The 25,206-nt window shown below is 40.0% G+C and overlaps 1 protein-coding gene across 2 annotated transcripts in view; it reads right to left on the bottom strand.

Moving 5' to 3' along the window:
• The window catches only part of prkcea (protein kinase C, epsilon a), a 602,180-nt gene that overhangs the window by 409,923 nt on the left and 167,051 nt on the right, over positions 1-25,206 (bottom strand). For both annotated transcript variants that reach the window (XM_073050688.1, XM_073050689.1), the window contains exon 2: positions 22,363-22,426. In XM_073050688.1, coding sequence (XP_072906789.1) covers positions 22,363-22,426 — 64 coding nt within the window. The remainder of the gene's footprint in view (positions 1-22,362; positions 22,427-25,206) is intronic.

Below are 25,206 nucleotides of genomic sequence, written 5' to 3'. Positions count from 1 at the left end.
CCAAGTTTTTAGTGAGTTATATTTCCATGCTTTAGTCAACAGCATGGTTTACACTCCAGCTTCTGTATTCACACGGTCAGCAAACTACTATTATAGAAGTTGCCTAAATTGCTTGAATGCTCTTCAGTGGAGGGTGCTGATGAACATCTTCTGCTACAGGGTAAATGAATTAGATGTTTACCAGAATTACTCAGAAAACAGAAAATGCCTTGTAGCTCTTGTTATAAAATGTTAACATGGTCTCTCATTTTATGCTTCTTGACATTCTCCTCTTCTTCTCTGTCCAATGAAATCAGTTGCTGTTCTCACTGGATATCCAAATGCAGGGTCTCTGTACAGTTATAAGACCTTAAGGCATAGGAGCAGAATTTGACCATTTAGCCCACTGAGTCTGCTCCACCATTTCATCATGGCTGATCCATTTTTTTCTCTCAGCCCCAATCTCCTGCTTTCTCCCCATATCCTTCTCAAGCCCTGACCAATTAAGAATCTATGAACTTCCCTGAAACTCCCTATAGTCCCTTCTGCCTACTGTTGAGATCAAGGGCAAATGTGACTGGCTGAGGAACGGTGCATTAGTAAACTGGCTCATTCAGCATGATATACACCCGCTTTCTTTCCCAGTGGACAACTTTAAGCAGGCAATGATAATGAAATGAAGGATTGTGGTGATTTTCACAGTTGCTCATCATTTGACGGTCCAAAACAGTGACACCCAGCCTGTAAAGTTTCTAATCAACAACAGCCCCAACAGTTCCTGTGCATCGATGGATGAAGCTGTCACCAGGGTGGTGTTTGCAGAAACTGTATCTGCCATCCTTCGTCCAAATGCCAATCTATTAAAATATATTAATTTTATTTATTCGCGTATCATCTGAGAAGCAGCTAACAAAATATTATTGGTAAGATGTTCATCTTCGGTCAGTAGTTGCTGTATGCTCCACACTACTTCCACAGTTTGTTTCCAATGGAATTATAAAACTGAATGTTGATTTTGGCAAGCCATGCAATGGCATCAGGAACTGCTTGATGTATCACATTAGAATTTCCCGTGTAAGAGGGCGGTGGTCACATCGCAGCACCACCTTCATTATAACACCATCAGACCATTATACATCGGAGCAGAATTAGGTCATTCTTTGCTCCGACATAATGGCTGATGAATTATCCTTGTCAACCCCATATTCCTGCCTTCTCCATGTAACCTTTGACACCCTGACTAATCAAAAACCTGTCAACCTCTGTTTTAAATATACCCAAAGACTTGGCCTCATTCCTCTTTGACAATGAATTTCACAGATTCACCACACCTCTGGTTAAAGATATTCCTCCTCATCTCTGTTCAAAAGGGAGATCCTTCTAGTCTTTTTGGAATTATCTCCAGCCGTGTACCATTCAATTATGTTTATAAAAAACTGTTGTCTTCTTCTCAAGATGAAGTGAAGTAAGTTCTTGAGCGGGGTCTAGTGTAACTTCTGGTTTGAAAATTTGTATGAGGCTGAAATACCACAGAATCTCATTCTGAGGAATGTAGCAACCTTGGAATTGTGGACTGAGCTTCATGCATCAATGCTTGAAATTACAATCCAAGTGAAAGGAGCAACAATATCAAATTCCACAAGCAAAGCAAGCTTACTGAGATCTCAAACACCTATCTTAATTTCCTTCCTGAGTAACCTGGAAATTAATTGGCTGTAACCAGCATCCCTTTCAACACAACTTCAAAAATTTTACTTGCAAATCTTGGATAGGGAAGACTTCCATAAATTTATAATAAAACGGTAATGACGTCCAAATTACAACCCATTTGTAATACTTTATTAATGCTTTGGTTTCTGAGGCACATACAGTACCTCAGCTCTGTCTGATAAGAAATGTGAAGACGAGTGATTTGATGTTGATAAGATTCACATAATTTCCTTTCAAATGAAGAATGATTTCATTAAACTTTGTGAATTATTCTGACAAATAAGCCATGTCATGTCTAATATTTTTGTGTTGATTACTGAGTGAAGTAATCAACTCTTCAGAGAATTTTATTACAGTTTCAAAAATCGCCTGAGAGTCTCAGGCAGTTTCCTTTTGAGAGCCATCTAACTTCTTTGAACAAGCATTCAAACTGTTCATCACTCCTAATACAAAGCTCTTGAAGTAGTTGAGAATTCAGAGCATGGGCTCGATTTTATTTACCGTTGTTCTAACAGTATTTAATGATGTGAGCAGACGATCATCTAGGATTTTTGCAACAAGTTGCTTGTGAATTTAGACAGTGTATGGTAAATATGTTACGTGCAGCTTTTGTCAAGAAAGTAATACCCCATGTCATTGATGGTGTCCCATTTGTTGTACAAGCAAGAATGTAAGTGAATGAAATGTCCTTCTCTTTAAAAAATTGCTCAACAACCCAAAATATTGACTCCCTCCATATCTGTTTCTAGTTCCCCTGCTAATAATAACTCTTGAAGCATGCTTTCATCTTTTAGGAAGCAAACATAACCAAGAAACAAAGATTTGTTTCCTGGTAAAGCTGACTCATCAAACTGCAGAGCAAATTCTACTGGGCTGAATATGTTGCACAATGTGTTTGCCACATTCTCAGACATGTTGTTTGTTCAGCTTTGAACAGAGTTGTCACTGAGCTGAATCAATTTAATTATTTGATCTGGTGACTTATGCAAAACCATGCCCAGAACTTCCCTTGCTACTGGCAGGATCAGTTCTTCTCCAATATTATGGGGGTTTCCAGATTTAGCAATGTGCAATGAAATCTTTCAAGGACCCTTCATCTCACGTTCTCAAGGTTCACTGCTTATTTTTTTTCTCTCAGCCAAGCATGCTTATTTGTCAATTGCTAGGAAATTTCAGACTATTCTGATGTTTAGTATTGTAACTTTCTGAAGATTTAGATAGATATTACTTTAAAACCCTAATTGTTTAATGTATGGTGTAGTGCATTTGGGATGACACCAGTTGCAGATATTACTATTGGGACAATGTATAAGATGATAAGATATAGGAGCAGAATTAGGCCAATCAGCCCATTGAGTCTGCTCCGCCATTCCATCATGGCTGACCCTGGATCCTACTCAACCCCATACAATTGCCTTCTCGCCCTATCCTTTGATGCCCTGACCAATCAGGAAACAATCACTTTGTTCATGTTCCAAAGTCTTTCAGTTTCCACTTTTAATTCAGCATACTTCTGATGTTTTTCACTTATTGTTTTCTGTAAGTTATATGTGTTTGGAATGACTATATCCATTAAATAAGTTGTTCTTGCTTGTTTAACCTGTATTGTTATATCTGGATGGTTACTATGGATTGTCTTATCTGTAATAACTGATCGGTCATAATATAATTTGTGGTATTCTGATTCTAAAACTGGATAGGCTTGTATTTATAGTAAGGTGTGATTTCATTTATGAGTTTGTATTTTAAACCAAGCTTTTGATGAATGATGTTTGTCACTTGATTGTGCTTGCATAAGTAACCAGATTGTGTTACAGGATCCAGTAATGTGTTGGATTATTATTATTATTGTTTACTCTTTTGTATTTGCACAGTTTGTTGTCTTTTCCACAATGTTGTTTGTCCATCCTGTTGGGTGCAGTCTATCACTGAAATTCTATTGTGTTTCTTGGATTTACTGTGTCCATCCACAGGAAAATGAATCTGAGAGTTGAATATGGTGACATATGTGTACTTTGATAATAACTTTACTTTGAACATCGAAGGTACATATAGTGGAGCAGTACTATCTCAGCTGGGTCATTGGCTAGTCAAGACCTTTTGAAAGGGCAGATTCTGAACACCATACCCAAATTCACAGGAATTGCGTGACTGAGCGATTAGAGTACGGACATTGTACTAGCTAATGCTGTACTGCAGTAGTGAATGGCTATGATGTATGGAAATAATAAGGCCCAGAAATAAAACGATTTCTTCAGTCAAGGTTTCTCGTCATATGCCAAATACAGAAGTGTCACTTTCCTTTTCAACAACTAAACACACTTTGAGCAAAGTCTAAGAGAACACCGGTTAGCAAGAGATGAATAAATTATGAGGGCACTGAGTATCAAATAGTGGGTTGCTTTGAAAGACAAAAAGAGTGGATCAAATTGTTTTTTACAAATACAAGCTAAAGTACAGCATGCAACACAATATGTGAAATCAAGAAAATGGATTGCAACTTTCCTTAGTCTGGCTCTGTAAATTGGTGTGTGCAGACCAGCAGTTTGCTTTGTGTAATTACCAATGAAGACGGAGCATTGACAATTGTAATTTAATAGCAACAGGTTGTTGAAGCAAGAATTTACACAGTCAGAAATGTGGGGTGTTCTCAAGTGACAGCCCTGAATGTATTGGTTGACACCACACATCCTACATGTTAATTTAATCTTTATTTTTCCTCTTTTTTTTTTAACTCAGGCATGAGGAATTCATGAACAATACAGCATATTACTCCTTTGCAATTATTTATGTATAACTTTTGGATGCGCATTTGGAAATTACAAGTCAGGCTGCTATTTATTGATTATGGATTGGCATTCAACATTATCTTCAGTAGTAATCACCAAACTTCTAACTCTGGGCCTTCGTATCTCCCTCTGCAACTGGATTCTCAACCAGTCAGTAGAAACTGCTGATCAAATCTCCTCCTCAGTGATACAGGCGCATCTGTGTGCTCTCCAGAAAACTAGCTGAGCCTCTAGGCAGGTTGTTCCAACGCAGTTCTAACACTGGAAGATAATTTATCTTTTGGAAAATTGCTCAGGTATATTCTGTTCACAGAAAGAAGAACTAAAGCAATCTATCTAACTTACACCTTCATTCAACAATGTGTTGGAAAATGTTGCTGAAATGCTTTCAAGCAGCACTTATTGCTCACAGAGGCCAATTTTGGGTTTCGCAGGGACAACCTAAATTTCAGAGGTGTAGGTGATTTTGTTCAAGGATGCAGACCTGAACCAAGAACTAGGATGAATCAGTCACCATGGCCAAACAAAAGCTATCTGGATGAATGGAATACTCCAACACCAGAACTTGATGTAAAGGTGTATGATACATTAATATCACCCTCTCACTGGGTTTGTACACAAGCTTGACTCGATAGCAGGCTCAGCTAACAGCCATTTGACTCAGCAGTGAGAATGTTTCTTTTCATGAACAATATACATCTAGGGTTAGTATGATTTGGGGTCAAACGTACAGGAACGTTGGGAATTCTGATTAAAGGAACCTCGATTTGAGTGAATGCTGTGTAAATACTGTCCATACACAACTATCGGTCGGCAAGAAACAACAGATCATACACTGCATAAAATTATAATGAAAGTATATTTACCAATCTCAGCTTTATCAAATAGCTACTAAGAGAAATAAAATAAAACAATAAAAGGGTCCATTACAATTAAACTAGTCTAAATGTGCACATGACGTCGGAGCATATTATCTTCCAAAAGCTGGGTATGACCCATTACTCACAGTGCTGAATTCTCATCTCCAATCACATGTAGAGCTTCCCATGAGTTCTTCATCTCATGAAGCACTCCTTGAAATTATATCTTCCCATCGGATCAAATCCTACGGGCGTCTCTCCCGATCTTCTCTTCTCGGCATTTCCCATCAATAGAACACAAACCACGCCAGTGTCTATCACAAATGTCTCTTTGCTCAGCTCTATCTATATCCTTCTCCCAATTCCACCATCCTGATTGCTGACACAGCATTCCTAATGCTGAACATCATAGCCGCTTATCTTTAGCCGAAATCAAAACCACCTACCAGCAGGGCACACTGCTTCTACAGAAAGCTACTAAATGAAATACCCTACAGCATTGGCAGTAGAAATCTTAACCAGAGCACTACATTCTCCCCCAGCCAAAAACAGTCATGTCCTCATGACTTTTTAAGTTATCAAACCATTATTAATATGAAGTATTCAAATGAATTTTGTGATTTCAGGACCCATAATCCATTTGTAAATGGCAGTAACATATCCCACTATTGGCTAGAAGCAACACTCTGTTTTCCATATGCATCATCTGCCAGCCAATCTGGGGGTTTCCTGACTCTCTGAGATCTTATTTCATCTTCAGCTTCTTCAGCCTCAGGCACATCTTGGAATAGTTTCTGTTTACTTGGCGGAGCCCCCCATTGTCCATTACTCATGCTTTCCAGCAACTAAGGTCTCCCTGTCACCTGACTGAGCTCAGCTTCATCTCCAATTACATTGGAGCCCAGCTTCCGCTCACTGTTTAGCATCACATCAGCCTGTGCACCGCTAGTGCCCCCCGCTACATCTGAGTCAGAGTTGGGAGATTCAAGAATCTTTTCATCAATTCTTGGGGAGTTTGCATAAGGTAATGTATACCACACCTGCATTTCCTCATCCCCTGAGCCCATTCAGTGGTTTTGTCTTTTTCACGTCTTTTCTTTCTGTTGTCCTTCTGTGCAGAATTCTCCTTCTAGGTGTAGGTTCCATACCAGGCTGTAGGTCAACACATACCTTTTGCATCTGGGGTAAAAGGCAATTTCAATGGAGAATTTTGATGGGACCATTCCCATCTTCTGGCTTCACCCAGAAAGCCAGCCCATTTGGTATCCAGCTCTCCACTATGTAAGGCGTAGAAACCCAGTGGATAGCCACTTTATAATTCCCTGATAGCCCCAAATTTCTTATTAAAACTCTATCTCCAGGCATCAGTTGAGAGAACCTGATCTTTTGATCATATCTCCTCCTGTTTCCTTGATTTTGCTTGGTAGCAGAAACTGCTCATAAGCCTTTTGCAGTTCTTTCCTTATACTTGAGATACATCTTTTGTGGCAAGTCTTCACCACTGACTACAAAACAGAGATGTACAGGCAATCTCATTTCGTGCTGAACATTAAATATTATGACAAGTACTCTTGGAGCAACTTACATCAAACTCGTCAGTAGAAAAGACATCTTCGAACTTCAGCATCTTCTCTGTAAGTCCTCTTTTCCATCCCTCAGTTGAATGACTTTGCTATTAGCTTTCTCGATCCAGAAGACTCTTTCCTGGTTTTCTCATCGGTAAACTAGACATTACAGTCACTGGAACCCCACATCTGAGGGTGGCCTCTCTCTCCGAGGTATTCCTGACAATCACTGTCATCCTACTTACACATACAACTGAGGGTTTCTGCAGCACAGGTCTCACCAGCACTCCAACAGGTAAGTGTGACTCTTCTTTGAGATCCTCTGGAGCATCCACCAGGAGGGCCTTGGCATCAGGCATTCCAGGGAATTTGAGGTGTCCCATCACTCTAGCTACTTCCTCAGGACGTAACACAATTAGCTTGGGCTGGGTGTACCACACAGTTTCTTGTTTATGCTCATTATAACATAAGAAGAACTTGCACCTTCTCAAAATCAGCACTGAACACTGGGTGAATAGATGAGGTTTTCAACAAATTCTCTCCATTTCTCTTCTTGCAGGTCCCATGAGCCTTCCCACAAAGCAAGTATTTGTTCCCACAATAATGGAGGCTTCACCTTTTTAAACCGGATCTCAACAGACCAACACTAAAGTATCAAGGGCCTTGGCTACTCCAACATCTGTTTCCGAAAACTTTAGCTTCAATAACCATCATACAGGTAATCATCAGTACTAAGGCCCCGAATTTCTAGGGCACCAAGTGGTGTCAATGGTAAATGTGCCAAATTCTAGTTGTGAAAGGATTTGTAGAGTACAGCAACCTGAGAACCACTGTCAAGTATGGCTCCATCATAAATACCCTCAATCCATAAGAATACACCCGTGCTTGGTCCCACTGAACTTTCAGGAGCAGGGTTTTGTACGTCAGTGTTTCCCTTGAGACGTTGTTTGGAATGTGCTCTCTCTGAAATTTCCCAACTTTCTTTTCTGTTTAAATAACCACTGGGTTACTTTCTGAAGATTTTCCTGTCCCTCACACTCACACTTGAAATGTCCATTCTTACCACCGTAGTAACAGAAAATACCAGTCACTTGTCAAGAGACCCCTGCCAGCAGTAGCCCTCTGCTTAGTACGTCCTATCAGTGGGTCCAGTTCCCTATCAGACTTGTGACACTTGTTGGCAGCACTAGCTGTCATCAACTGAGATACCTTGGCCTGCAGGTTTTTCACTATGTCCTGCAAAACCCCCACTTGTGTGGCATCAGGGGTCACTTCAGCAACAGAGGCTATGACTGAAGACTTTGCTTTACAGATGGAGGCCTCCTGCTCTTCTATCAGACTTTCCTCCTCTTACCCCTCTGATCAGCTCAATAAACAAGGAAAGGGGATGCATCTTGTGAGTCATTTGAATGCTGAAAGCACCCTTCACAACTTGCTCCATTCTTAATCTGAATTGGACTGACTTTATTTCTCACATCCATGAGGAGTAAAAATCTTTACATCTCAGCCAGATGAATGGCTCTTTTATGCCACAAGCAATGCGGCTGTCTCTCTCACCTGAAAATGCAGGCAAAGGTTTCGCCCCCTTCTCCTGGAATGTGTTCCTGAAGCTCATCATAAGCTCTGCTGGGCTGTCTGCTGTGCCAAAAAAGTTTTCTAACACTTGCAGGTAGCCCAAGGACATGAACAATGGATTTTTGGACTTCAGCGACCTCACCTCTCAACAGCTGGACCTTTTACACTCTCTACCAGTCGCTGTTTTTCCATATTATCTGAGCACTACCACTCATCCAGTAAAATAGATGACTGCTCCACTCAAGTTTCTTTCTCCTCATCGAGAGTGAGCTGGACTCCAGAGAACACTCCCAGCCTACAATAGCTCTCCGCCAGTACACTTTTGCATTTATCAACCAGTGATGTAATTGCCGAAACCAGCTCAAAATCTGTCACTCACTGAAGACCCATTAAACTTCTCACATCAGGCAACTCCTTCCCCTCACTTCACAGAAACGAGAACAACTTGTCTTTAAAGTTTTCATCCTCAGCTACATACAATTCTTCTTTAATGTCTTCACGTTCAAGTACATGTCTGCCTTCCCTAAAAAGTATGGACTGCTCATGGCAGCACAATTTCAGTAATATTACTGCTAGTCTGGGCTAACACGATATCCTTACCTGCTGATTGATCAAACTACACACACAAAATGCTGGTGGAACACAGCAGGCCAGGCAGCATCTATAGGGAGAAGCACTGTCGATGTTTCAGGCTGAGACCCTTCATCAGGACTAACTGAAAGGAAAGATACTAAGAGATTTGAAAGTAGGATGGGGAGGGGAAATGCGAAATGATAGGAGAAGACCGGAGGGGGGCCTCCAGGTCCAACGTATAATTCTCCGTAACTTCCGCCACCTCCAAAGGGATCCCATTACGAAACACATCTTTTCCTCCCCCCCCTTTCTGCTTTCCGCAGGGATCACTCCCTACGCGACTCCCTTGTCCACTCGTCCCCCCCATCCCTTCCCACCGATCTCCCTCCTGGTACTTTTCCTTGTAAACGGAACAAGTGCTATACCTGCCCTTACACCTTCTCCCTCACCACCATTCAGGGCCCCAGGCAGTCCTTCCAGGTGAGGCAACACTTCACCTGTGAGTCGGCTAGTGTGGTATACTGCGTCCGGTGCTCCCAGTGTGGCCTTTTATATATTGGTGAGACCCGACGCAGACTGGGAGACCATTTCGCTGAACACCTATGCTCTGTCTGCCAGAGAAAGCAGGATCTCCCAGTGGCCACAAATTTTAATTCCACATCCCATTCCCATTCTGATATGTCTATCCATGGCCGCCTCTACTGTCAAGATGAAGCCACACTCAGTTTGGAGGAACGATACCTTATATACCGGCTGGGTAGCCTCCAACCTGATGGCATGAACATTGACTTCTCTAACTTCCGTTAATGCCCCTCCTCCTCTTCTTACCCCATCCCTGACATATTTAGTTGTTTGTTCTTTTTCGCTCTCTCTGCCCATCATTCTGCCTGTTCTCCATCTCGTTCTGGTGCTCCCTTCCCCCTTTCTTTTTCCCTGGGCCTCCCGTCCCATGATCCTTTCCCTTCTCCAGCTCTGTATCACTTTTGTCAATCACCTTTCCAGCTCTTAGCTTCATCCCACCCCCTCCGGTCTTCTCCTATCATTTCGCATTTCCCCCTTCCCCTCCTGCTTTCAAATCTCTTAGTATCTTTCCTTTCAGTTAGTCCTGACGAAGGGTCTCGGCCCAAAACCTCGACAGTGCTTCTCCCTATAGATGCTGCCTGGCCTGCTGTGTCCCACCAGCATTTTGTGTGTGTTGTTTGAATTTCCAGCATCTGCAGATTTCCTTGTGATTGATCAAACTGCTGTTCAACCAGCTTAACTTTCCCCAATACTTTTACAGAGCTCAGCAATCTAGTTAGAAGTTCATCAGGGCTTCGGATATCCAACCGCTCAGAACACAAGCACTACTGGTGGGTAATATATTTGAATTGCACCAAACTTCATTCCTTGCAGCGCCCTTAAAAAGTACCATATTCACTTTCCCTGACACTAGTTTAAACACAGCCTTAAGCACACAAACCGCTTAACCAATTCTTAACAGTAATCATTGCATTCAGTTAAACCTGGTCAGGCACTCCACAAATGTAACCTTCTCACTGGGCTCGTATACAAGCTTGGATCGATAGCAGACTCAGCTAACAGCCACGTGACTTAGTGGTGAGAAGGCTTCTTTTCATAAGCAATTTATGCCTAGGATTGGTATGATCTGGGGTTCAACCAAACAGGAGAGTTGTGATGTTCTGATTCACAGAACCCAGATCTGAGTGAATACTGTGTAAATACTGTCCATATGCAATTATCAGTCAGTGAGAAATAACAGATTGTACATTGCACAAAATTATAACAAAAGTATAGTTACTAATTTCAGCTTTATCAAATAGTTACTGAGAAAAAGAAAAGAATGAAAAGAAAAAAAATAAAAGGCCCATTACATTTAAATCAGTCTAAATGTGCACATTTCATTGGAGTTCGTATCTTTCAAAAGGTGGGTATAGCTGTTACTCACAGCACTAAATTCTCATCACCAATCACCAGTAAAGCTTCCCATCTTGGACTCCTTCGTCTTGCAGAGTTCTCCTTGTAATCACACCTTCCTGTTGGATCGAATCCTTCTGCCATTTCTCCTGATCTTCTCTTCCCTGCATCTCCCGGCAAAGACCATTAGTCCCACCAATGTCCATCAACAAATCTTTTTCCACTCAGCTCTCTCTAGAACCTTCTCCCAATTCCAGCATCCTGATTAGCTGACACAACATTCCTAAGTTGAACATCCTAGCCCCTTGTCTTTAGTCAAAACCAAAACATTCTACCAGCAGGACACACTGCTTTTACAGAAAGCTACTAAATTAATTATCCCACAGTACTGGCAGTAGAAACCTTAACTGGGCCCTTACAAATACAATAGTCTGGCCTATTCCCGATAAAGCCACTGTCAAAATCTCCCACTTCATCTGGACGGCCAAAGTAAAACATGCACACTGGGATGCGACCTCTGTGACGTATTGTGCCTCAGCGTGGGGCTCTAATGAGAATCTGGGCCTGGCTAGGAAGTATGTTGTGGCAAACTGGACATGCCCACTCAATATTCATAGGTGGATAGTTCCAGTAGAAGACCCCCTTGATTGTACATTTGAACAGTGAAAGTCCTATACAAAATTTGTCATTGGCGGAACAGGTATCTTGGTATTTGGAATGTTGGCTGGGCAGTGGTAAGGACTGTTAAGTACTCACGTATGTTTTGAACCTTGTGGGTTGCTGTCAGGTTTTCCTGTGTGTTACATACTGAACATAACATGAGAGGCATTTTGTGTAAATGGCTTACAAGCAAAATAAGCAGCTGCATGTGTGCTCCTCGCCTCTCCATCTCCCGCGTGTGTTATTCACGGCCACCCAGCTTTCCAGTATCACAAGCGTAACAACTGGCAATAAAGTAACAAGTCCTCACACTGTACTTATTGTTTTGCTTCCTTCAGCAAGAGAAGTCCGTGTGTAATGCTGACAGTGTACCACTGTGTGATTTGGGTGAGTGAAAAGAAAACAGTTGCAGGAAGCACAGTGTGTGAAGATTCTGTGGGGCGAGAACAAGAATGAGACAGTTAAAATAAAACAAATGAGAGATCTAGATGTTTAAAAACTAATTAACAAGTACTACAAGCTGGAGGAACTCAGGGAGGGGATAGGCAGGAAAGGTGGAAAGTGTAATTCCCTCCCTCTCCCTTCCCCCATCCCAGTTTCACTCTGCCTCCTCCTCCAGCTGCCTAACACCTCCCTCATGATTCTGCCTTCTTCGACTACACATAGTGCTTTCCCCTTACATTCCTGCTTCACCTTTCCTGCCTATCCGCTCCCTGCTTCCCCACCCCCACCCCTTGATCTTTCTTCTGATTGGTTTTTCACCTGGCACCCACCAGCCTTCTCTTTCCCACCCTCCCACCTTCTTTATAGGGCCCCTGCCCCCTCCCTCTTCAGTCCTGACGAAGGGTCTCGGCCCGAAACGTTGACTGCTCGTTTCCACGGCTGCTGCCCGACCTGCTGAGTTCCTCCAGCGTGTTGTACGTGTTGCTTTGACCACATCTGCAGTGACTTTGTGTTTAAAAGCTAATTAACTTTTCTGGAACATAATTGTGTTTGAAAATGGTGACAATGTTTGGAAGAGAGGGGCCGCCTGACGAAACGACAGAACAATGGAGTTCATATACTGAAAGGTTTAAATATTTTGTACTGGCAAATCAAATTTCATATGATATTCATGTTCCTACTTTCCTGACTGTGATGATTGCAAAAGCGTGTTATTTATTACACTGTCTCATACAAGCTGCTAAGCCTGGCGATAAGCCTTATGAGGACATAGCTAAAGTCATAGAAGACCCCTATTCACATAAACTTTTGATGATTGCTGAGAGGTTTTAATTTCATAAAACAACATCAAGAGGAAGATGAATTTATTTCACAGTTTGTAGCAGTAGTGGTGCAATTGTCTGAACATTGATTTTGGGCAGCACTGAATGACACATTATGTGATAGACTCATGTGGTCTACGTAGTGAGGCAATTCAGAAACGTTTGCTTACGGAAGGCAAGCTAACATTAGAGAAGGCAATTGAGATCAGTATGTCTATGGAGATGGCAGCTGAAGAAGCACAGTTATTTAGTGAATCTTCCTAAATTCATAAAGTTTCTACTCACTTCAAGATTGAGATACCTATTAGCAATCAATGGTACCACTGTGGCAAAACTGGGCATTCAGCAAAAGAATGCTCGTATAATGATTTAGATTTCCAAAGCTGTGGCAAAAAAGGACATACTGAATGTGCCTGTAAAAGTAAAAAGACACTGTCAACCAAAAACACTGTAATAAAGAAATATTACTTTTGGAAAAACAAAAAGAAACGTGAGCAAAATGACGCCAACTGAGGACAAACTGAGTGACTCTCACCCTGTGCTTGGGTGACCCCCATGGTTGGATGCAGATGGACACAGGTGCTGCAGTTTTGCTGATGTTAGAGACAATTTACAAGGAGAAATTGCAGTATCTCACCCCAAAAGGGCAAGTTTGACTTTAAAGACTTACACTGGTGCGGTAGTCCCAGTGAGGGGAGTAGTACATGTTACAGTGGAGATTAACAAACAGAGAAAGGAACTCCCCTGTACATTGTGAAAGGGAGTTATCCAGTGCTTCTGGGCCACTCAAGGTTGGAGCAGCTTAAACTCAACTGGCACAAAGTGCACTTGTTAGGTCTACAAGAGGTACTGGAGAAACATAAAGTAGTATTCAATGGAGAACTGGGCACTATGAAAGGAATCACTGTAAAGCTGTCTGTTAAACATGACGCAACAGCCAAATGCCTAAAGGCAAGCCTGTTCCATATGCCTTCAAACCAAAGGTAGAGGCTGAATTGGGAAGACTGGTCCAGAGTATGTTATTGGAATCAGGGTGTAAATGGGCCACCCTAGTGGTTCCTGTCCTAAAAACTGATGGTCTTTAAGGAACTGTGGAGACTTCAAGAGTTAATAGTTACCTTGAGGTCTTCAAAAGGCCTTATACACACTGGTTAGAGAAGCTCAAAGAGATCACTGTGAAGTGTATTTTAAAGATGCCAAAACAGCTTAGTCATAATCTGAAGCACTCACACACTTCAACCTGACATTGCCCCTACAGTTGGCCTGTAATGCATCACCCTGATGTGGGGTCAGTTATCTCACTATCATGCTGTCTGGTAAAAGGCATCAATTGCTTTCACATTAAGGACATTAAGCGAGGCAGAAAGCCACTATACCCAGATTGAGCAGGAAGCTGACGCAATTGTCTTTTGAGTTATGAAACTCCATCAATTCCTCTTTGGTTGACAATTTATACTACTGACAGATCATTGGTTCTTGATGTCAATTGTTGTTCCAGATGCACTATTCCTTCCCTGGCTACTGGTCAAATGCAAGGTTGGGCTCTGGTATTATCTGCACTTCAGAAACATATAATGTACAGGAGTTTCCAGCACCATTCGAATGCTAATGGGCTATCCACATTTCCCTTACAACTCTACAGCTATCCCTGAAAGTGATCTTTTACTTCAGGTAAGTACCGACAGCTCCTTTAACTGTAGGGCAAATCTAGAAGCACATACATACTGACCCTGTTCTATCAAAAGGGTTGTACATGGTAACTCATGAATGGAAAGGAAAGCCAGCCATAGAATCGAAACCTTACCAGGCTCGATGTAAGAAGCGCAAATTCCAAGCAAGATGGTCACTATGCGGCTACTATGTTGTCATTCTGCCATCATTAGGAAAGCAAGTGCCTGAAGAGCTACATGCAGGACACTGTGGCATAGTGTGCATGAAAGAAATCGCATGTAGCTACTTCCGGTGGCCAGCACTGAATGGGACCATTGAAGAGAAGGCCAAAGCATTCCCACATTATCAGCAAGTGAGAAATGTTCCTCATCTTGCTTCTTTGCATCCACGAGAATGGCCTGAGGAACCATGGCAGAGGATCACATAGATTTTGCAGGACCTGTAGAAGGCCACATCTTCTTGGTCGCAGTGGGCGCACACAGCAAATTGGTCAAAGTAACCACCGTGAAAAACACTACATCTGAAAGATTCATTGAGGAGCTACGTTCCACCTTTAACTGCTTTGGGATTCTCAGTACCATAAGCATAACAAGGGCAGTCTTCCCTGTGAGGTCCTTCCAGCATAGAAGAAAAAAGTCTCTGCTGTAAGCTCTTATCAATATTCAAACAGGGACAATATCACCAATCCTACTGGAATGCTCCTTTATAATATGTTGATGCCAGTTTTGGCACTTCGTCAACTGTTTGATAACAAAGCATTTTACATTCTAATGGTTCTTCCCCACGATGTACCTCAAGGCAGATTGGTCAGTATACTACAAAGCTATTGGTTTGCTGAGTGAGGTTTGTGGTCTGTCAAAAAGCTACAAGTTTCATGGTGAAGGGAAATTCCTTGACAAGAGTATTGCTAACTCTCACACTTTACAGTCCAATATATGTACTGTGGATGCTCTGATGAAGTATGCTTTTTTTCCTATTGGATAAAGTTATGATGTCAGGCTACCCTGTAATTCCTTTTGGATATTTGAATGACATTAGTCTTTAGAGTTTAAGAAGGATTCACATAGTGTATGAATTTGCTCCAATTTATGTCTGTTTGTAAATGTATAACTTGTTTTGTGAAATAGCATTTTACTTTAAAATCATGATTCTGTAAAAGTTGAAGCCACCTGGATCTGTTCCTGATATGCCTCAAAAAGGCTCCAGAGAGAATCAGTTGGTTCTTTTCTCTACATGGAATATGGTCAAAATAAATATGGAAGAATGAGAATCCTGTAGTGATTTTGTTCGGGACAGCCAATTTTCTTTTTAATTGCAGGTTTTGCTTTGCAATACACAATGGTTGGCAGAATGACTTGCATTTATAACCTAAGTTAAAATACACCCACCACTGGAACTAAGCACCAAGGAACTAAGGAACATAGCAGTGTAAGGAAGGTGGGTGGGGAGCAAGGACAGGCCTAGGTTGTAATTGCCGAGGAAAGGACCACACCAGATCCTGTCAGCCCAAATGCCAAAACGAGGTGAGAAAACGTTTATTGTACCATTCTTCCAAAATCTCTCAATCATTCCAAAGTAACATGTTATGATCATTAAACATTAAACAATCTGGGCCCTTCAATGTCTGAAAAAAGTATTTATTTTTCAAGCCAGCTGTTAACTATTGGATAGCACTTTTAATCCACCTCAACTCCAACATCTCACTGGCCTAGCCCTGTTCAAAACCCTCCTTACCTTCTCCCTTTCCTGATATGCAAAATTCCTGAACATAAACTGCTATGATAACAAAACTGTTTGAAAATTGGTGGCTAAAATTCTCCACTGGAACCAGACATGCAAAAAAAAGCATGCAAATCTGCTTTTTAAGAACCATTAAGCGGAAGATTTGTAATAAACATGTCATGATGGAGCCAGAGCAGCAAAAGTTTAAGCGGTGGTTCTTGGAGTCATATGAAGAAATTCTTGAGTTATCTGTAAGACAGCCACAATCACGTCCTAGAACTGATGGGCAGTGTCTCTGTGGCACTATCATGATTTGCTACAATCAATCAGCTGCCAGATTCTGTCTGTTTTAGACATGCAGCTACTCAGTGCAATGTGAATAAGGTTTGGGATTTTAAAAAGCCTGGATTTGACATTTGTCATATCACCAACCCACGGAAAAATCTGCACCCAGCTATAACCTACCATTGTTCTTAAATTATTGTAGTTAACAAACTCATCAAAAAGATCTGAAAGTCATGAAATAAGGGGAACGGGTGCAATAAAGATATAACATTTACAGAAAACAGACAGTAGTAGTGAATGGCTATTTTTCAGTCTAATAGTGAAGTGGTGGTCTCCGTACGTTTAGTACTAAGACCACATTCCTTAGCATACATTAATAATTTGTAATTGTGTGTGTAAGATTCAAGTCTTAACTACAGATGGCAAAAGCAGGAAGTATGGTGAACAATGACAAGAGGATATGGTCAGGCTAGAAAAGTGGGTGGACTCATGGCAAATGAAACCTAATGCAACAAATCTGAATATATTACAGGATAGCTGACAGTCACCTTACAGAGTTACTTCAAATAATGAATTGTCGAGGCAAAGTAAATACCGAGGAACTTCTTCCATTTGTAGAACGATTAAGGATCAGAGGTTACAGAATGAAGACCTCCAAAATAATCATCTGTAACTTAAGGAAATATCTTACAACACAGTGAACAATTTGGATCTGAAATTCACTGTCACAGATATAGTGGTGGCAGATTCAATTATGGTAGTAGAAAATAATTATAAATACTTCAAAGGTTGCATGATTAATAAACTCAAGCCAAATTATTCTTGCATTGAGCTGGTACAGACTTTGTGGACCAAATGGTTTTCTTCCAAACTGCAATACTTCTGTGATACTGGTCAGAATTCAGCATCATTAAAATATGGCAAACAAGTAGAATTACATGAATAAAGCATTCCAGCTCAAATAACCACTATGGATTATGTCCATACAAAGCACTTCAGAACCTCCAAAACAGTACGGAGAAATTTGGAGAAGTTGTTTGCAAGAACAAAGGTCATATCTCAAGAGCTCTATTGAGAGAGGAAAATTAATAATATTTTATGTTTGGTTTTTTTGATCATTGGCTGTAATATTTATGTTACAGCAGTAACTAAACTTTAGAAACTATTTCTTAGCAATGCAAAGACTTGAACCACAGATTTGTGCAATTGAACTGCTACAACAATGCAATTAGTGATTAAGCTGGATCTCTTTCATGAAATACTATTACCAATTTAATCCTAGGTAAATCATGGGACAAATTATGATGACCAATTAACCTACTGTTGGATCTTCATTTACTTTCTGATCCTCAGAGTTCTTCTGGGAGTCAGGAATGACAAGTCGTCTTAATTCCAAAATTTCAGTTTATTTTAGAGTACAAACAAATATACAAACACTAAGCAATCTAAATAAAGAGCTGAGTAATGTTCAAAGAGGTAGAATAGATGTGAAGGGAGAAGAAATAAAGAAGCCAAGAAGCCAACATGGAGCCTCTGAAAATCTATCACCTTTATAGATAAGGAATAGTCTATAGATAGGAATTAATTAGTTAATCAGCTACATAATTAAAACACTTGCATCATGTGGCTAATGTGTTTAAACTTAGCTAATGAAAAATGAGAAAGGTGAAAAACTGTTAGTTTAGCTGCTATGCCACTTTCTGCCAGTGAGTGTGAAAAATATACAAGTTTACTAAAAAGTAGAAATCTTACAAAAAGAATTATTTTTAAAGAAATAGTGGTTTCTAACACTACCAACCAGTGTATCCTTGGACTGTGGGAAGAAACCTGAACACCTGGAGGAAGCCCACGCGATCAATTACAAACTCTTTACAGGAATTTTGGAACATTAACCTATCTCCACAATATGCATTGTGAAATTACTCTTACATGGAGTCAATAAATTAACCAACTAGAAAGCACTTATTTGAATACTGCAGCACCAACTTAACCAATGAAAAAACAGTTATTCAAGTAATGCAGAATAAAAAAAAACACCAGAGCTTTCCAGAATTATACTTTTATCATCAACAGAGGCATATTAAAATGTTTTATTGTTTTAAACTACTTAAAATATAAGCAGATAATTGTGAGACTGTAAATGAAATAACAATTTAACAGTTGGATTCAAAACAAGCCTGACATACATGAGCACTGTACGAACAATTTATAAAAATCTGTTATTTGGAAGCTAAAAAACAAAGAGACCTGAGTATTTAATCAGCTAAATATTCAAATAACATTTGCTAAAATAACAAAAAAAGTTCATTGGGTGATTGTGCAAAGTAGTTTACTGAATTACTCTCTTGCAAGCTTATTTGGCCTAAACCTCCTGATTCTAACTATTCCTCTGTCGCTTTGCTTCAGTCTTTGTCAAGCATTCTTAAAATCAGTACAACAATTTAATTAAGATATCCTCTCAGTTTTAATGCAGGCTTTGTAATTAATGTCAAATGTAATTATATGCAAACAGATACATGGCTGAAATTCAGCAATAATCAGATGGGTTGCAGGTTTTGAGGGGATCTCGGAATACTGTTGGTATTTTTGCAGATAAGACTTCCAAAAAATATTTTCTTCCACTCTCTTCTTTGACATCTCATCTCATTTCCAGTGAAGATTAGCCCACCATATATTTTCAGGAAGCAGAAAAGGAATGCAAGATTGGTTCTGCAGGTGCTTAGAATAAGAGAGTGGCCAGGCTAACCTGCTAATATTCTCCATAAGAAATTTCCCACGGCAAAGTATTACCATTGGAGTAATGGCAATAAGTGTGTGTTTTGTATCCTAAAACAATACTTTCCTTTTGAATTTCACTTGCCGGCTTTTTACCTGACATTCTTAAATCAGAATTTCTGTTGTCCTGGTTTAAAAATCAGGCATATTGATTAATCCAAGATATGGATGTCATCACTGATTTGGAACTTCAAAGAGCATAGAGAAATTAAACTGTAAGTTGCTTATTCAAGTTTTTCTGAAAGTTCATGCCTGACAGCTAGCTTGACTGACAAAATAGGTGTCTATCATACTGGAAGGCAGCCAGAGATCAGATGGCAAGTAAACAAAGCAGGGAATGGGAAGGAGGGCTTAGGGAAGATGAGTGTTGCATAAAAATCACAGATTGGAGTGGGATGGGAAAGTCAGAAATTGTTCTAAGAGTGTAAAGACGTGGATGTTGGCATTACACTCTACAACATATTCAACTCTGGTTCAAAACTATCTATTTCAAACAGAAATTTATATCTACATTTTAATGAACATGTCACCCCATGTTTTCAAAATGCTTAAACACTAAAAATGAGTCTATGGCTAAAAAGGGAAAACAGGTTTTTTTTCATACTAATAGCAACCTACTTTTCTAGTAGTATCCTGTTCTGGACAAAATATCAAAGAATCTAGTGACCTTCCATGTTATCATTAGTCCATTTCATGCTGCCACAAAATTATGAATACACTGTACAATTTATATTCACCATCAGAGTAAATGTCTGTAAAACATCTAAAGCTTTTGTTTAGATCTATTGCTGTGAAATTAGCTGATCTGAGAAGTTAGTTTCCAGCCTTGATATGTACATTGTGGGTAAAGTTTGTCAGATGAACCTGGAAAACATTTGAATGCAGAGATTCTGTCAAATTTAATTGAGGAAACTTATTGTTCTACCAGTCTCAAGCTGCAGCTGGTCAGATAGAGAGGCTCGGTGGCAAGTAGGAAATCCAGGTCTCAACTGGAGCCATTTGGACGTGTTCAAGACAATCATGGAAAGGCTTTGAGTATAGCATCATGAAAAGAATACTGGTTTGGAGTGGGGCATTATTGTATATGAGATTGTGGTTAAGGGATGGGGAAGCCATTCTTTTACTCCATTTCACAGCTAGTGATGTAAAAAAAATACTTGCTTGATAAGTCAGATGTTTCCAACTCCCTTTAGTTGATTGGTTTTACCAGCTTTTCAAATACAGTGCGAGACCTGATTTCAATAATTCCATTGTATTATCCCATATTGCAAGATCTTCACTTTTGGATCAAACAGATCTCACCTTGAAAACGCTGGTAGGTGTGTGCATAGCCACCTAAGTCTTGCTTTCTGATTTTCTTTCACTTCTATGTCATGGAGATGGGGATATTTTTAGAAATCATTGTAGAACTACTGGGAAATGAATGACCACGTCAATTTAGAGGTTACAGAGATTTGTTTAAAATGAGGGACTTGAGATTCAGTAAGATGATGGACAGTGCAGCTGTTTTCCAAATATCTGAGGGGCACGTTACTCAACACAGAGCAAGTGGTCAAGGCAGAAACCATTACTACACTTAAAAGTCATTTGTACAGGTAATTGGTTTGCAAGGGATACGGCCTAATGTGGACAAATGGGATTTGCTCAAGACAGGCATTAGGGTTAGCATGGATGGTTCTTGCTCTATAACACTACGATTCTATGAAACAGAATTGTTCCACAAAACCATGGCAATATAAGCAGCAAACAAAAAATACACATCTTTGTTTAAAAGATAGTCAACTCCATACAATGGACACAAATAAACTACTGCCAATTCTAGAAGTCTAAAACATAAAAATGCTCAAAATACTCAGTATTTGTAAAGAAATAAACAGAGGTAACAGTCAAGGTAAAAGTCATTGATCTGAAATTTTAATTCAAATTTCCAATAAACTTTGATGTTTATTACATGCAAAGCAAGATGCAAATATAGCAGTGCATTTCATTTACTGAATATAATCAGTTATTCTACAAACGTTACATATACTCAAGTACATTATATGCATCAGCACCCCAATGCTGCTTACATGAGTGGCAGGAATCAATCAGAAACTCTTGCAATCCAAAATGCTGGAGGATCTCAGCATGCCTGGCAGCATCTACGGGAAAGAATAAACAGTCGGCGTTTGGGGCCAAGACCCTTTGTCAGGACTGAGATGTTGCCTGGCCTGCTGAGTTCCTCCAGAATTTTGTGTGTATTACTTTGATTTCCAGTATCTGCAGATTTTCGATTGTTTGAGAAACTCTTGCGGATGTAATGCAAAGCCCAAGGGATTTAGTTCAGTGATAGAGAATACACTCAATAAGTGCAAGGTACTGAATTTAATCTCCAAAGCCCCCGATCTTCACTTCACTTATAGTATAATATGTGATTTTTATCCACAATATTTTTCAATGAAATTAGAAATAAAGAAATATATAATTTTCCTAAAAGATAAGCAAGTTAAATATTCATCACTCTGGTTATAAAAACATGCTAAAATTGTACTCCTGGCAATATAAAGCACAATTCCACTTAACCATGATTAAAAGAAGCATTTTATATATGGTGCAGATAAATTGGTAATACATTTGCATAGCCAAATATAGTTTAAGCAGCACTCACAACATATAACACACACAGCATAATTAATTATACCCCTTAAGAAATTTAGATACCTTGATTGTTCACCCAGAGATCCGATAAAAGAGTAAAGAGTTAGATCTCATTATGGTGAGAAATAAATGTGCTGGTTCGTAACGAATCACTGATGTTACAGCTGTCGTCAAATCATCTGCTTTGTATCAAAATCTGAACGTGCCTTGAACAGCTAAACCCTTTATGGAATAATAGCAGAGCAATGTGTCATGGCTTTACAATTATTCTGACTGATAATGGAGGAATTCATTGCTTACAAATTAATGTACTGTCAGCAAAATGAAAAAGAGCAGAAAAGATGTTATGGTGGATCTAACTGTGTAATAAAATATTTACCTTCACTTGATGATCCTGAGAGATCTATGACAACATACACTCTGCCTTCTGGCTCCAGGTCTATCTGCAATTGATAAGTAAAATCACGAGTCAAAGAACGTGCAGCCATATGAGACAAATAAAATATATCAAAATGTTTAATGTTTTAATTAGCCTCAATTTCAAATCTCTTTTCAAAATGTGGATAAGATACAATAATTTCAGCAACTCTAATATCATAATCAGACAACAAACAGTTTGAAAACTATGACCAGTCAACATACAATTACTTGTAAATAAGATGATGTACCAGAGGACATGTAACTTGCTGAACAATAAAACATGAAATAGAACAAGGAGTCAGCAATGCCCTCAACACCTCACCTCTCACAATCACTGAACAAGCAGATGCAATAAAGTTAAGATGTGAAATTTGCTACAACGATAGGCACTTCACAGCTGCAGCGGTCACCCAAGTTCAATCCTGACTTGCTTCTATGTTAAAGTTTGCATGTTTTCCCAGAGACCAAGTGGATTTCCCCAAGATGTTCCAATTTCTACCTAATCCAAAAATTGGTGAACTGTTAGATCAATAGTCCATGATTAATTGCCCCCTGTTTAGGTGGGTGATAGAACCTGAGGGAAGCAGTAGAGAAATCAGTGGGGTAATAGGATTGTTCTATGCTCTTTGGCATAAATTCAATGGCCTGAACTACCCTCCTTCAATATTGTGTGAAAACCTATTATCTGAACAGTCTTCTGGGCAATTTGAAAAATCAAATATAGTGCTAACGTCACAAGTGACAAGGTTCAATGCTACGTCGGTAATGGAATTACACCAACTTTGAATGCAGTGCATGTACGGCACAGTCGTACAAGAGTCTGTGATTCCCACAATGGCTTCATCAGCCATCTGGAGTCTACAAAACTAAAGGTTAAGTAAGTCATCCTCAATCCCAAGGGAAAGAAATAGAAGAAACAAAATACTATAAGAATTAAACAAAGATAAATCTACAAGAGCAGCAGGATAACAATGTTTAATGTAGCTCATTTGGAAAGGCATTCTTACAATTATTAAGACATTAGCAGATTAGACAAGATCTTTCCTCCTGTATTTAAATAAGCCTTGAGCAGTTCAGCACAACAAACATGAGACAACTTGACAGACACTATCTGTTAATAGTTTCATGATTAAAAATGAGATATGGTGTCACCCTTCATACAAAAACTGTTGTTTGCATTATGCACAGCTATAATTTCTTTTCCGTAAAAGTTTTTCAGGATCTGGTCAGCCCTGGCAAGAACATTCCCATCTCTAATTTCTATTGAGACCAGGTGAAAGATGCATTCCTGGAACACTGCAATCCTTTTGGAAAAAAATTACTTTCACCAAGCTTTGGATATGAATTAGAAATGTAACAATGAAGGACCAACAATATAGTTACAAGTCAGGATGGTGTACAAATTATACAGAAGCTGCAGATGTTGGTTCCTCAAGCTTCCACTATTCTTCAAGATTCAAGATTGTTTAATGTCATTTCCTGTACACAAGTGTGATGGAGAACAAAATAATTGTTACTGCAGACCCAAAGCAACATTTAAAAAATATAAATGCATGAGATAGCTTATATACATAGATTGATTGTATGCCCATAAAGTGATGCGAGGCTGCACATAAAGTGACTGTCAGGAAATAATAAAATAGTGGTGAACTTAGTGGGTGGAGGCATTGAACAGCCTTACTGCTTGGGAAAAGTAACTGTTTTTAAGTTTGGTCATCCTGGCATGGATGCTACGTAGCCTCCTCCCTGATTGGCGTGAGACAAACAGACCATGAGCAGGGTGGGTGGGATCATTCATGACGTGGCTGCCTTTTTTCCGGCACTTTTCTGCTTATATGCCCTTGAAGGGATGGTAGGCTGCTGCTGGTGAAGCATTGTGCAACTTTGACTGCCCATTGTCGAGCCTTCCTGTCTGCCGCAGTGTAGTTTCTGTACCTAGCAGCTGTCAGGATGTTCTCTGTTGTACATCTGTAGAATGACGCGAGTATGGATGTGCAAAGTCCTGCTCACCTCATCCTCTTCAGAAAGTAAAGGCATTGGTGAGCTTCTTTGACTGTGTAGCATGTGCTCTGGGACTATGAGGGGTTGTGTGTAATGGGTACTACCAAGAGATGGAACTGTGCCATCAATATAAAGGGGGCAGGCGTGAGTGGTGCAAGTTCTCCTGAAGTCGATAAACATCTCCTTTGTCTTCATGGCATTCCTGGTGGTACCATTTGTTTGTTTAGGAAGCATATTTACAGCAGCTGAAACACGTAACTGCACTTTGCAGCTGGTTTCCAATGCAGGCACCATCCATCAGTGGTAAAGCAAATTTTTATAGTGCAGATTGGGGCACAAGTTCAACGGAATGTGAATGGTGTCCAGTTTCTTAATTGTATAAGCTCATTCAAGCAAGCGTAGACACCTCCCCCCCCCCCCCCCCCGAACTGTGCATGTACAAAACGTAAATAGTGTTTCAGCATTCGATGATTCACACCCTCTGACCTGCTCTTGTGTCTGCAATGTTTATATCAATTGTCCAACTAGGTCCAATTGAGTCATGGTGATCTGTGAAATACGGCTGATGGGGCATCAGCAGTGGTAAGTGAATATCAACAACAGGTAGTTAGCAGGACCCTCTGAATTTGGAGGTGGTCAATGCCTGGCATTGTGCGGCACAAATGCTATTTGCCATTTATCAGCCCTGAATGTTATTGAAGTAAGCAGCTCTGGACTGGTTCTGAGCAGATGGAAATAGAAGGACATGAAAACAGGAGGTCAATGTGGGGAGAAATCATGACAGGAAAGAGATTTTAAATGA

Source organism: Hemitrygon akajei, chromosome 7, assembly GCF_048418815.1.
Source record: "Hemitrygon akajei chromosome 7, sHemAka1.3, whole genome shotgun sequence".
NCBI lineage: Eukaryota > Metazoa > Chordata > Chondrichthyes > Myliobatiformes > Dasyatidae > Hemitrygon > Hemitrygon akajei.
This window is presented reverse-complemented; position numbering and strand designations above follow the sequence as displayed.